This window comes from Oncorhynchus clarkii, chromosome 9 (assembly GCF_045791955.1).
Source record: "Oncorhynchus clarkii lewisi isolate Uvic-CL-2024 chromosome 9, UVic_Ocla_1.0, whole genome shotgun sequence".
NCBI lineage: Eukaryota > Metazoa > Chordata > Actinopteri > Salmoniformes > Salmonidae > Oncorhynchus > Oncorhynchus clarkii.
In genome coordinates, this window is record NC_092155.1 from 23,757,408 (window position 1) to 23,771,223 (window position 13,816).

At 41.0% G+C, this 13,816-nt stretch overlaps 1 protein-coding gene across 2 annotated transcripts in view; it reads right to left on the bottom strand.

Annotated features, from left to right (window-relative positions):
• The window catches only part of LOC139416101 (synaptopodin-2-like), a 57,735-nt gene extending 45,322 nt beyond the window's left edge, over positions 1-12,413 (bottom strand). For both annotated transcript variants that reach the window (XM_071164385.1, XM_071164384.1), the window contains exon 1: positions 12,196-12,413. In XM_071164385.1, the coding sequence (XP_071020486.1) occupies positions 12,196-12,303 (108 nt within the window). In that variant the 5' untranslated portion in view covers positions 12,304-12,413. The remainder of the gene's footprint in view (positions 1-12,195) is intronic.
• Between the last annotated feature and the right edge of the window lie 1,403 nt (positions 12,414-13,816).

Below are 13,816 nucleotides of genomic sequence, written 5' to 3' on the forward strand. Positions count from 1 at the left end.
CCATATGTATTTGGACGATAAAGCAAAATGTTACATTTATCTCTATACTCCAGCATTTTGGATTTGATATCAAATGTTTCATATGACAAGACAGAATGTCACCTTTCATTTGAGGGTATTTTCATGCATAGCTCCAGTGATGAACAAAAACTGTGATCGCCACGCACAGACCTCTGCGTTTTAAGTCAGTAGCCCTAATAGATATTATTTTTCTGTAGGTGTTGTCTATTTTTCTCCAACGGCATAAGGACGAACACAGTGGTCAAATGGTAGAGTAAGTTCAAATAACATTTATTCAACATGCTGACTTGTAAAGGGACTGTTCCGTCTTCATGAATCCATATGTTAGCAACGAGGGGACAACTCCACACTAGGAAGCCTAGAGGCCAGCACTACGACGTCAAAAGTTGTCAGTCAGCATCAACGTAACATGTTTCACAAATTCGGTGTGGCAGGATGTGGCGACACCGATGTGTTCGAGTATAATACAATTTCCAGATGCAAAATACTTCTAAATTCAAAGTAATTAATGTAGGATTGTCTTTACAGTGAATCAGTTAAGGAAATTAAATGAAAATAGACCATGAATAAAACCAACAAAGAAATATCCCCTACTTATTGAAATGAGGCTGCATTTCAGTCAGGCCAAAGAGTTTCTGCACTTTAAAAAAATGAAGTGTGTTGTGACTTCACCAAGTTTGTTCTCCCAAAAACTCAGATTAAAAAACATCTTCCCATATATGGACAACAGCTTCTTGAGTGTTACGAGACCCCCTCGCACTGTGGGCCTACTGCATGTCAGTACATTCAACAGTCACTTTCTCTTCAGAAAGGGAGCCCTGCTCACACAATCCAACAGAAGCTTTGAATAACTCCAATTTATCAGATATGAAAGTGCCCTAACTCTGCTAGTGGAGTATTTCTCACAATCTTGGTATGTTAGCTTTTAAAACTTTTACTGACAGCTCTTCTCCCCACTCTCTGCTCCAACCCTCCTCAAAAAGACTCAAGACAAGCTTAAAGTTATGTCTTCCAGATGACTCGCTGTTACCACGAGGTCACTCTTCAGATATCCTCGACTGAGGCATAGACTCGCAAGAGACGTCATCTATTGCCATTTCACACCGGTACAGGCAAATATTTGACAGTTAAGCCAAAGAAGACATTACCACAGGGCTTATATAACAATGTGCTCAAATTTTGGAAAGACCGTCTTTTGGAACTTAGCACCCTTGACCCTAAAATACTGCAGTTTAATCAAACTTCATTTGTTTGACAAATCCAAAAACGAGTTCAATGAGGATGTCATGTGCAAAACCCTTTTCTTGAGGAGTGGTGCGTGTTTTCATTCCACTTCCCTACAAATTTAATTCAACTTTAATTAAATTTGCCCCTATTCCTTATGCTACATTAGAAAGGTCTCATTCACAGCTGCCTTGCCTAAAAAAGGCATATTGTTGCTGTCTGATGTGAATTAAGCCAAGTTTCTCTACATCAGTCTTTTTTGGAATGTCAACACACTCCCCAATTCTGAAAAGAACAAGGTTTAAAACGAGACTATTTGTCTAAAAATGGAAATCCAGTCGTTTGACTTATTTATAGATGAACATTACTGGAGTGGCTGTGGCCGAGTGAGGCTTATCGTGGATGATATGATACAGCAGCATTGTAATACTGTCAATCAAAAGCTATATAACTTGCTCTGCACTAAATAAATTAACTAAATCAATTGAATGTCAACATCAAGTAATAGAATCAAGGATGACATTAGTTGAAATTGAATTACACAAAAAGCTAACGTTCTCTAAATAGCCACATGTCAGTGCAACGTTGCATGTCCAGAAATCTGTGTATGTACTGTATTTATGTTCCGTTAACATTTCAAATAGGACAGGACCAAACTACAAAAACTCACTCTGAAACACATATACCCAGAGGCTAGCATAGGTTTATTAAAGCAATGAAGTTACGGTAGCATAGTAACTGAGTGTTTGTCCAGAAAAACAAAGATATTCCCTTTGATCATGCTCCATGACACTGAACAAGTGCCAGGCACTTAAAGCTCGGTGATAGGTGATTCCTCCCACTCGCTTTGAATACCAACCTGACTTCTATCAGATTCTTCTGACCTTTGTGTTACACTGCAATGCTGTTTTGTTGAAAGGCCACTGAGCATATGGGTAAATCAATAATTTAATAGTTTAGGATTGACCTCAATCAGTAGAACACATTCAGACAAAGTCAAAAGGCTGAATTAAACTATTATAATATATTTTATATAGAGGTAACTGCCAAAATAAAGGAAACACTTGAGTAAATGAGGGTTCTGGTGCCTCTTATGGTGTGGGGTGCATTTTACTGAGGGGTATCGTACAAAGCAGGTTTGAGGAGTTAGAGGTAACTTTGGTGGCTCACCTTCTAGCCAGCTAAATTTCTATGGCAACAAATCCTTCAGAACTAAGCTGCTCCAGGCCAGGCTAACTCCACTCACCCAGAATGAAATGACTGAGGACCAATGAAATCCGATTCCCTCCCTCTTGAAAAGATTGCGTCATCCACAGGTGGCTGGTGTCATCATAATTGGGGAGGACGGGCTCATAGTAATGGCTGGAACTGAAAAATTGGAATGGTATCCAACACAAACACATGGTTTCCATTAGCTCCATTCCAGCCATTATTAACTAGCGTCCTACCCTCAGCAGCCTCCTGTGGCATCATCATCACCTTCATTTGTTGAAGACTACTGATTACATGTTTTATTAATCAAACTGTTTTTTTTTTCTTAAAAAATAACACAAATGTAACACTTGTATCAGGAGTGTTTAAATGTGCTTGTGCATTGATAAGCACACCAAAGACAGCATTAAAGATAAATAATAAAATAAAGATGGCACTTTTAAGCCTATTTAACACCATAGCCTGATGAATTTGCAAAATAACATTTCATTTTCATTTCGGCACAAATTAAAATGTGGCACTGACTCGCCCATGGATTCATGTTTCAGCATTGTCTCAATGAAGAGTCTAGCGTTCGACTAGTATCGTGCAATATGCACAAGCAGTTATAAGTGTCACGATTGTAGTAAGGATTGGACTAAGGTGCAGCATGGTACGCGTACATTTTCTTTTATTTAAATGAACACTGAACAAAAACAACAAAATACTGACCGAAACGTGCCGCTACTGGTGTGCACACAGGCAACTAATTGTAGACAAGATCCCACAAACACAAATGAGGACATGGCTACCTCCATATGATCCCCAATCAGAGACAACGATAAACAGCTGTCTCTGATTGGAAACCATATCAGGCCAACATAGACATACAAAAAACCTAGAGGACCCACCCTAGTCACTATCACACCCCAACCAACATAGAGAATAAACAGCTTACTATGGTCAGGGCGTGACAATAAGCCTGCTAGAGTTAGTGGCAGGAGGACAAGCAAAATCCATACTCGTAGTATGAATGAAGCCTGAGTTAGGAAAGTGAAGCTAACTGAAGCTGGTTAGCTTTAGAAAACCCTGAGTAGATCTAGGTTGCTTCGTAGGATACCCCTGTGGTATGGTTTAGGTCCACTCAAGGTAAACACATACATACACAGCCATTCTGAGTGAATCATTTCTTTTTTTTTTCAATTTAAAGTTTTATTAAGTTTTCTTGTTTTTCAATCAACCAACAGAACACATTCCACATTCACAGATGTGACAGGCTTTAAAAAAATAAAAAAATAAAAAATAATAATACTTTTGAAAAAATAAAAATACAATTAAAATGAATGATAAAGTCAAATAAAAGCATTTATTTGTCTTAATCTATATATTTTCCTTGGTACATATATATATACATACATACGCACATATACATACACACACCTACGCACACGTACTCAAAAACTAAATTAAAATAAAAACACACACAAAAAAAAAACAACACTTGCAGCAGCACTATCAAGGTTCTTATCAGCTATTTCAAGCATTCGCTGAGACGACGGGCCAATAATTCGTTTTTAGGTTTTACAGTACCTTACACAACATGTATCTGCGCATTTCCCTAGTCACCCCGTTCACTCTGTCCAGTTTGAAATATAGTTGAATAGTGGAGACCAGAGTCTATCAAACTTGGGCTGTCTCTTGTGGAGGTCATAAGTGAGCTTTTCAAGAGGAAGAAAGTCAACAATCTGATCAATCCACATTTTAAATGTAGGAGGGGTATTAGAGGCCCACAATAGAAGAATACATTTCTTAGCAAAGTATGTAATAGTCATAAGCAAATTTTCTCTGTCAGGATCAAGAACAAAGTCCTGCTGGGCATTAAGAAGATATATACACGGGGTCATATCAAACTGTACATCTAGTATTTTCTGTGCAGCAGTATGTACAGATTGCCAGAATCTGGCAATCTCCCTACAGCTCCAAAATACATGCATATAGGTTCCACTTTCAGAGGTACATCTTTTACAGTTAGGAGACATATCTGTTTTCATTCTATGGAGTCTCAAAGGAGTATAATAAAATTTGTACAAAAATTTGTAATTAGATTCTTTCATTTTTACACTGGTAGAGGAGCAGTATACCCTGTCGCAAACCTCCGCCCATAACTCACTACTGATAGTTAGACCAAGGTCCTTTTCCCAGATTATTTTCAAAGGAGTAAAGGAGGAGCTTCCTTTCTCAGAAAGGAGTCGATAGATGTAAGATATTTTGCCTTTAATGGATTGTGCTGTGACAAGAAGGGTTTCAACTTCATTCAACTGAGTTCTAAACCTCCTCTTGGAGGTAAATGAGGAAATTACATGTCTAATTTGAAGATATTAAAAAAAAATGGGATCTTGGCACATCGAATTCACTGCAGAGCTCTTGAAAGGATTTCAGTGTAGTGGTTTTCTGATGAAATAGGTCTGAAAAGGTCCTGATTCCTAGAGTATGCCAAAGATTAAAGTTGGCATCCCTCAGGGCTTTTGGCAAATCTGGGTTGCCTACTATAGGCGAGTGAGAACATATTTGGGAGGAAATGCCCAGGTATTTCTTACAGTCCCTCCACGCTAGTAGGGTGCTGTAAATCGCAAAGGTTTTGGCTATGTTGCCCACTTCACTAAAGTTATTAATGAATATAATTGAGCTTAAGGGCAATGAACCACAGGATTGGGCTTCTATCTGAATCCACGTTGACTCTTGTCTGTTTGTGATCCATGTTAGCATGTTGCGGATTTGGGCAGACCAGTAGTACAGTTGAAGGGAGGGAAGGGCAAGACCACCTTTAGATTCAGGTTTTGATAAAGTGGAAAACTTGATCCTAGGTTTTTTATTGCCCCATATAAATTTGGTGATGCTTTGGTTAGTTGTTTTGAAGAAGGAAACTGGGAGATAGCATGGGAGCATCTGAAATAAGTAGTTTAGTCTAGGGAGGACGTTCATACGGATTACATTAATTCTTCCTACTAAGCTAATTGGGAGGGAGATCCAGGTTTGGAGATCGTTCTTGATTCGATCCAGGAGTGGAAGATAATTTTCCTTAAAAAGGCTATTCAGATCTGGTGTTATGAAGATCCCGAGGTATTGAAACCCATGTGTTTTCCATTGGAAAGGACAAAGTGTCTTCATAGAGCTGGTGAGTGTAATATTGAGAGGGCAGACAGTGGATTTGTTAAAATTAATCTTATAACCTGAAAACTTGCCATACTGAGCAATTGTGTCTAAAATGAGAGGGAGGGATTTCTCAGGGTTGGATATGTAGAGCAAGACATCATCCGCGTAAAGCGAAATCTTGTGCTGCAGGCCACCTGCAGACACACCCATAATACTTGGATTGCTCCTTATCAGCTCTGCCAGAGGCTCCGCCCCCAACAAGTAGAGCAGCGGGGACAGCGAGCACCCCTGTCTTGTACCCCGTTCCAGAGGGAATCTGTCAGAGTTCAGTCCATTAGTAGTCACCATGGCATTTGGATGAGTGATTTGATCCATTTAATAAAATTTGGGCCCATATTGAACTTTTCTAAGACTGAAAACAGAAAGCTCCACTCCATCCTGTCAAACGCCTTCTCAGCATCCAGTGAAGCCAGTAGGACAGGGGTCTTCTGTGCGTTTACTTGATCAATAATATCAAAAAGACGGCGAATGTTATCAGAAGAGTATCTGTCTCTAATAAATCCAGTTTGGTCCGCTTTTATTATTTTGGGAAGAAGAGTGTTTAGTCTTTTGGCGAGCAATTTGGTAATTATTTTATAGTCGAAATGCAACAAGCTTATGGGCCGGAAGGACGAGCAGGATAGGGGGTCCTTGTCCTTTTTTAGCAACACTGCAATGCGAGCTGTGTGCATTGAGTCTGGGAGAACTCCGTTTTTGCAAAAATCCTCCAGCATTGGCATGAAGATAGGGCTGAGCTGGGGCCAAAAAGCTTTGTAGAACTCTCTGGGGAATCCATCTGGGCCTGGGGACTTATTAGGTGGCATGGAGGTAATTGCCTCCAGGATCTCCTCAGGAGTGAAGGGGGAGTTGAGATCTTCCTGGTCGGTCTCTGATAGTTTAGGTAGCGAGATTCCCTCTAGGAAAGAGTGGAGTTCTGCCTCTGTGTGTTTTCTCTCAGAGGTATATAGTTTGCAGTAAAAATCATGAAAAGTTAAATTGATCTTTTTTGGGTCATATGTGACCTCGTCCTCTGCTGTTCGGATAGCCATGATTGTACGCTCTGACTGCTCCTTTTTTAATTGGTAAGCAAGCAATCTACTGGGCCTATTGCTATACTCATGGTATTTCTGTTTAGTAAAGAAAACTTTTTTTTTTATCTCCCGAGTGTAGTCCAAATTCAGTTTGGCTTTGGCTGCTTTAAGATGACTCCAGGAGGTGCTGTCTAGGGATTGTTTATGTATTTTTCACAGCATTCCAGCTCCCTCTCAAGATCTAGCCTGTGTGCTTCCATTGCTTTTTTCTTAGAGGAAGAATATGCAATTAGATGACCTCTTAGTGTGGCTTTAGCAGCGTCCCACATTGTGGCCGGAGAAACAGGAGAGTCTTTATTGTCCTGTGTGTAGTTGTCTATCCATGTAGTTACCAATGTATGGAACTCGTCATTTGATAACATGGAGGTGTTGAATTTCCAGCTCTTTGACCTCGGGATGTTTTTGCAGAGGTCAAAGCAGAGGTGGACAAAGGCGTGATCTGAAAGTGCTATGGGTCCGATTGTGCATGTGGCTGAATTTATGAAACTCTTTGGGATAAAAATGTAATCTATACGGGAGTAGGTGTTATGGACATTAGAGTAGTATGTATAGTCCATAGATGAGCTATTATTCTCTCTCCAGATATCTATCAGTCCCATCTCTTTAGTAAGAGAGTTCAACATCTTTGCAGATCTAGGATTTGTGGTGGGGACTTGAGATGATTTGTCTAGGGTTGGGTTAAGGGTACAATTAAAATCTCCGGCCACCACGCCAAAGGAGACACAATGCTCATTGAACAGGGTTATCATTTTTGACATGAAGGCAGGAGTATCTGTGTTAGGGGCGTATATGTTTAATATAGTAATTGGTTGACCATATAGTGACCCAGTTATCAAAATAAATCTCCCCTCCGGATCAGATATGTTTTTGTCAATTATGAATGGAACATTTTTATGGATAAGTATGGCTGTGCCTCTACTGTTTGATTTGAAAGATGAGAAATACACCTGTCCCACCCAAGCTCTGCGGAGTTTGGCATGTTCAGCATCACAGAGGTGTGTCTCTTGTAATAGCGCAATGTCTGCTTTTTCCTTTTTTAGAGCACATAGTATCTTTTTTCGTTTTATTGCATGCCCTAGACCATGGCAGTTCCATGTCAATAGATTTAAGGTACTAGTCATCGTCATCGAGCAGTAATCGAACTTTAGTGCAAGTCATCGCTGGGTAAAAGTGGATAGTAATTACAGCTGCGTTCACATAAAAGGAAAATAAATGGTGTACATAAAATAATAATCTCTGAACACCCCAGCCGAGTTCCCAAACAACTCGACACATCCCGTTGGATCTATTACCCCCCCCGCTCAGTCTCAATTCTGTGTTCCGAATAAAACAAAAACCGGGAACAGTTAGCAACGCACAACGTCTCCTTCTCCCCACCAAAGAAATGCCTCATCCTCTCCACCCCGCATTGAGTAAATAACACAGTTGCCCTCGTCCAGACCCCAGTAAAAGAGGGGAGAAAAATAAAATCAATAGCCCAGCCTACATATGCCTCCCCCAAGGGACATAGGGAACCCCAGGTAATAATAGCAACAACAAAAAAACAGGGAAATAAAAGTAGGCTGAAACATTAGTAGGCCTAGGTTAGGCTATACAGCCCATCCCTCTCACTTAAAGGACAATAAATATAAATTGGACGGCTATAATGACATTTAGGGGGTGGATCTCTGGATATCGGCTATATGTCGTCTTACCTCCTTTAGTAATGGCATTAATCGCATTTAGTCATTGGTCTGTTTCTCATTGGCCAGGATTGTCTTTCAAAAAACGTTTTGCCTCTTCGGGAGTTGTGAAGTGTCGCAAGGCTCCCTGGTGAAGAATCCTGATCTCGTTTGGGTATGTGAATCCCCTGAAGATGCCTCGGTCAATGGAGTATTTCTTCACTTCGTCAAATTCTCGGCGCTTTCGGCGTATTCCAGCTGACAGGTCCTGGTGTAAAGCGAGTTTGGCGTTTCCCACTGTGATGGTGTTGTTTTTCGCCGCCTGTAGGACTCGTTCCTTGTCGGTGAATCTCAGGAAACGTATGGTGATTGGGCGCGCTGGTTGTCTGGCTGCTGGTGGGGGCCTCAGTGCTCGGTGAGCTCTCTCGAGTTCTATGGGCCTGTCGGTGGGCAGGTGGAGCCACTCGGGAAGTTTGTCTTGCAGGTAGCGGATCAGTGGCATGTTTCCCTCTTCTTTTTCGCCCAGATTGAATAGAACACAATTATTCCTTCGCCCCCTGTTTTCCAGGTCCTCTGTTTTCTCTTCCAAATGCTCAATTTTCTTTTTAGCATATGCTATTGTTTCCATGGCATCTGTCAATAAGTTTTCCATGGATAGGATTCGCCCCTCTGCCTCGTCCAGGCGCCCCGCGTTTATGGTTATCTTGTTGTTGATGTCAGGCAAAGCGTTTTCCAGGATTGTCACCTTGCCCCCTATCGCACTGAGCTGAGAATTAATGGCATCTAATTTAGTGTTTAGTTCTGTACGTTGGGATCTCAACTCAGAAAGGATGTCTTCGACAGAGTGCGAGGTTGGCATTCGTTGTGCCTCGTGGGGGAGCGGGTTCTCTTGCTCCTGGCTAATGGCGCTAGTTTTTTCTGAAGCTAGCTTCTTCTTGGAGGCTTTTTCCGTTGCTAATACTCGGGTCCGGGTAAAAATGTCACCCGTAGTGTCGCCTTTTGTAGTCGCCATGACTTTTTCTTGCTGAAGCTAAATGAGTGTGAACTTGGAGTGGAGGTAAGATTAGGAATTGGAAACTACTTGTGCGGAGCTCTTAGTTCATGCAGCCATCTCGTTCAAGGGTCACGTGATCCCGAGTGAATCATTTCTATCCTGATAGGAAAATGCCCCCATCCACAGGGCTCGCGGTGGCCCAACACTTTAAGACACTTTGTTGGTGTTTCCTTTATTTTGGCAGTTACATGTATATTATATGTTATAAAATATGTCAGAGTTCATAAAATATTTGATTTTCATCTATTGGGGGGATTTTTTGGCACACGTTTTTGATGTCACAGGAATGTATTTACGCTCTCTCTATGGTTGACAAGTTGATGACAGATTTCCATAAACAAGACCTGGGGAGTGTAACATTCCAACACCTGGAGGAGAAAATTTGAATTATTATATGAGCATTCTAGCTTCAAAGTCTAACAAAGTAATGGCAGTAGCCTTGTGGTTAGAGAGGCAGGTCAGTTCCCGCCCACTGGGCACAGATGTCAATTCAACACCTATTCCATGTTGGTTCAACGTAATTTAATTGAAATTACGTGAAAAAAACATTGATACAAACATTGTGTGCACAGTGATCGGAGGGGTTTTCAGTTCAAGTGAAGCAGTTTTGGCTATTTCGGTCAGGCTTGATGTAAATGCTTTTCATATGGTATCATATGATTTACAAACAGTCTTTGTAAAAAAAATGTTTTGATAAGTAAATTAATAAATGTTTCACTTGAAGTTAAATAAATCATATTGCTGCTCAAAGGGAGCATTATATATATATGAAGTGGACAGCTCTTTTAAAATGTATTTACAACATTCTATTTAAGGAATTATGCCATCTATGAAATGCTGTACAGTGTACGTTTCTGTAGATAAATGGAGGGGCTTCAGTAAACTATACTCTCATGATGAGTACATTTGCCTGAGACCTGAACACTTGTGTTAGCTCCCTGAATAGTTCAGTGGGCTAACAGTCTTGTGGCACACTTTGGGCTGATTTCCAGGACACAGACTAAGCCTAGTCCTTGAATAACTAGGTGACTAGGTGAAATATGTGACTGGGAAACCACCCCTTAGTGCTTAGTACTTGGTGACATCATCAATCCTGTCAAAAAAGGACCTTTCAAATAGTTGAATTCTTCAAAAATGTAGTCCATATGTTTGGTCCATATGTTACCAATGTCATTCCCTGGAGTTCCACAAAGCAAAACCAGGCTCTCCCTAAAACAAAGGATGTAATGACTAAGAGTCCTATAACCCAGTAAATGGCTACAAGTGAGATTTGGGTCAGTGATGTGGGTCCACTTAAAATTTCAATTAGGAGAGAGTACCCCCACAAAGCTTAGGAACCCTAAGTTATTTGGCCATTTGAGAGTTAGTATTTCATGATGAGATAATAAAATATTTATTGGTTCAGCCTTTTTTATTGGGCTGCCTATTAGAACTTTTAGTGCAGGGGAAAGCATTGCTTGCGAGTTGTTCTCCTGGCCAGAACAAATCAATGCCGCAGAGTCCTAGAGTCCTAAGCTACACCTTGACCCCTTGCTGGGGGGCTGGATGTGGTTGATGGGGTACCAATCTATACCATCATTCACAAGCATAATCATTTTCACTTCCTTTACAATGCACTTGACATAGCCTAGTCATTCTGATCCATCAACTGTCTTTGGATGGCATTCCTACATAAAGCATCCCTGTGCTTTAAGGGTCTGTTTATCCTCACGTGATGCTTCTTAGGTAGCTCCATGTGTGGCCAATGAAGGAGCGGATTGCCTTTTGGTAAGTATCTCTGTCAAAATGGGCTTACTGTCCCCATTCTCTAAGACAGTAGTGTACATAGTAATGTGTAGCCAAGTGGCCACTGTTCCTAAACATGAGGAGGATAGAACGTGTTGGCCACAAATGTGACCAAGAAAGGTATGCCATTGGGAAAGGCACCATTATTCCAGCTGGATACAATTACTAACATGTAGAAAGTAATAGGCTACAAATTAGACCAGCTACTGTATGAATCAACATGTGGTTGGCTGCACAATTTGGCCTATAGGCTTAAATTAAACTAGATTTAACAAATCGATTGAGACTTAACTAAATAAATATTCCCATCCAACAGCTTTCCATCTTTTCCGTTTTGTTTAGGTTTTTATCACTCCGTGACCCCTGAAGGCACGGTCTCCACAGCTCGAGGATGTTTAGATTCCTAATTAAATGTTCACTTGTGATAACTGATAGATCGCGCTGCACGCCACAGTCCTCGAGCCCTGACCATATAAGGGTCCCCAGGAATCATACCATAAAAAAAACCATCTCCGACACACCAGAAAAAAAGGGGAATTCTGCCCGTCTCAAACACACGCTCTCTAAACTCAAAACATTTGCCCAAATAAAGTATTTTCAAAACAATTAATTCACCATATGAAATGTAGGCCACAACATCAACCCTAAAGATCAAAATCATTAGGATACCTGTCTCAACTTCGCATCAAATAACCTACATGTCCAGCGTAGCTAATGGATTCATTTCCAAGTCGCCACTGTTCCTGAACATGAGGAGAAAAAAAACTTGTTGGACTAAAGCCGCATTGTATGACATGTAAATGCACGTTTTACATGGTTCAATAGAAACATTCCACAAATAAACGCGAGACAAAACAAACTTGCAATGCGACAAATCATGATCTTGATAAAGGCTCCGTTGACCTATGTTATACACTGCAACGCCAAAAGCATAAACAATTAACAAAAAAATACTTCAAACTAATTATGTTTCTACCTGATAAACCTGCAAAGGTCGGTAGGCATCCCCCTCTCCTTGGCAGAGACTGAAGCCCCAGGGCGCGCCTCCGCGCAATGTTACACAGATATAATCCCCAGTGCCCATGCCACACGCAACAGGCTCCCACCAAAACCGCTATCATCAAATTGTCCGGAGTTGGACCAACAGGGCTCTAGGAAACCAAGAGCAGTACAGTGCAGTATAATTCCCATCATCTGCAAATTATCCCGATTCCAGCCTTCTCGTCCAGCCCGCTCTGAAACGTCATTGCACATTGCCCCGCCTGCTCATCTAGTTGTGCGCTCTTGGGAATGTCTTGTAGCTGCATTTGTATGGGGCCACCGTCGGGGTTGAACTTCTCATACAGTGTAGCTACAATAAGCTTTGATATCTCAATTTAGTTTATGTGTCGATTATGCTGGCTGTTTTCTAGTCAAATGTATGTGTTGGCCTATAGCCCATTGGTTGAAAGGGATTTAGGCCTAATTTTTTATTGTGTATCCCTATAAATCAGTTGATTACTTGCATTGTAAATATAAAAATAATATCTGATGACTAGACAAATAATGGACTATTGGAACCTAACTTTGCTTCTTGTAGTCCAAGGACCTTACATGCTCTTTTAATCGGTGTGAAATGGCTAGCTAGTTAGCGGGGTGCGCGCTAATAGCGTTTCATTCGGTGACGTCACTCGCTATGAGACCTTGACGTAGTTGTTTCCCTTTGTCTGCAAGAGCTGGGGTTTTGTGGAGCGATGGGCAAGGATGCTTCGTGGGAGGCAGTTGTCGATGTGTGCAGAGGCTCCCTGGTTCGATGCGAGAGGAGGGACAGAAACATTACTCTTTTCAGAGGCGAATTGGCTCTGGCAGCCAAAACAGCCAAATACTCCATCCACACACAGGTGTTTGGAGACGCAGATATAGCTAATTAGCACAGGTGCCACCTCTGTTTTCCATAACATGGAAATGCTCTGTAACATGGAAATGTGGCTTAATATGTGTAGTAATTTAACCTTCTGTTTTTTGAAAATTATTTATCGCTGAGCGTTGGGGCTCTTAACAAAACTCCCCCAGGCAGAATATAGGCCCATTGTCAATAGGCGCTAAAGGTTGTTAACGTCTATGAATGGGTTGTCAGTAAGTGGTGGCCCGCGGAACATTCTCGAGTATGTGCATGTGAGGTACCCAGAATATTGAGTGTACGGTTTGGCAATAGGCCTACCTATACAATATAATAAAATACAATATAATAGCCTATAATAGAGAGACTAACTCTTGGCAATAGAACATAGTAGATTGCATTGATAGGGAACTTGTCTTGTGAATATGCAGGCCTACAAAACACAAGCAAGTGAATAAACACAATGCAGTCACATGTAGTCTACAAATATGCAGAGATGCAAACCATTGAATTCAAGTGCTGATTGTATATTGAGACGCTTTATGTTTACACATCAAATACAATCTGCACCTAACCTGGAGTTGGTAGGACTACCCTGTTGGGACTGTTATGATCCAATTGGCCTGGTCTCAATTACATAGACATTTTTGATAAGCCGTTTTAGATCACCTGATAGTGGATCTATTCCAATTGCTACTGCCTATTGAATGGAGAACGA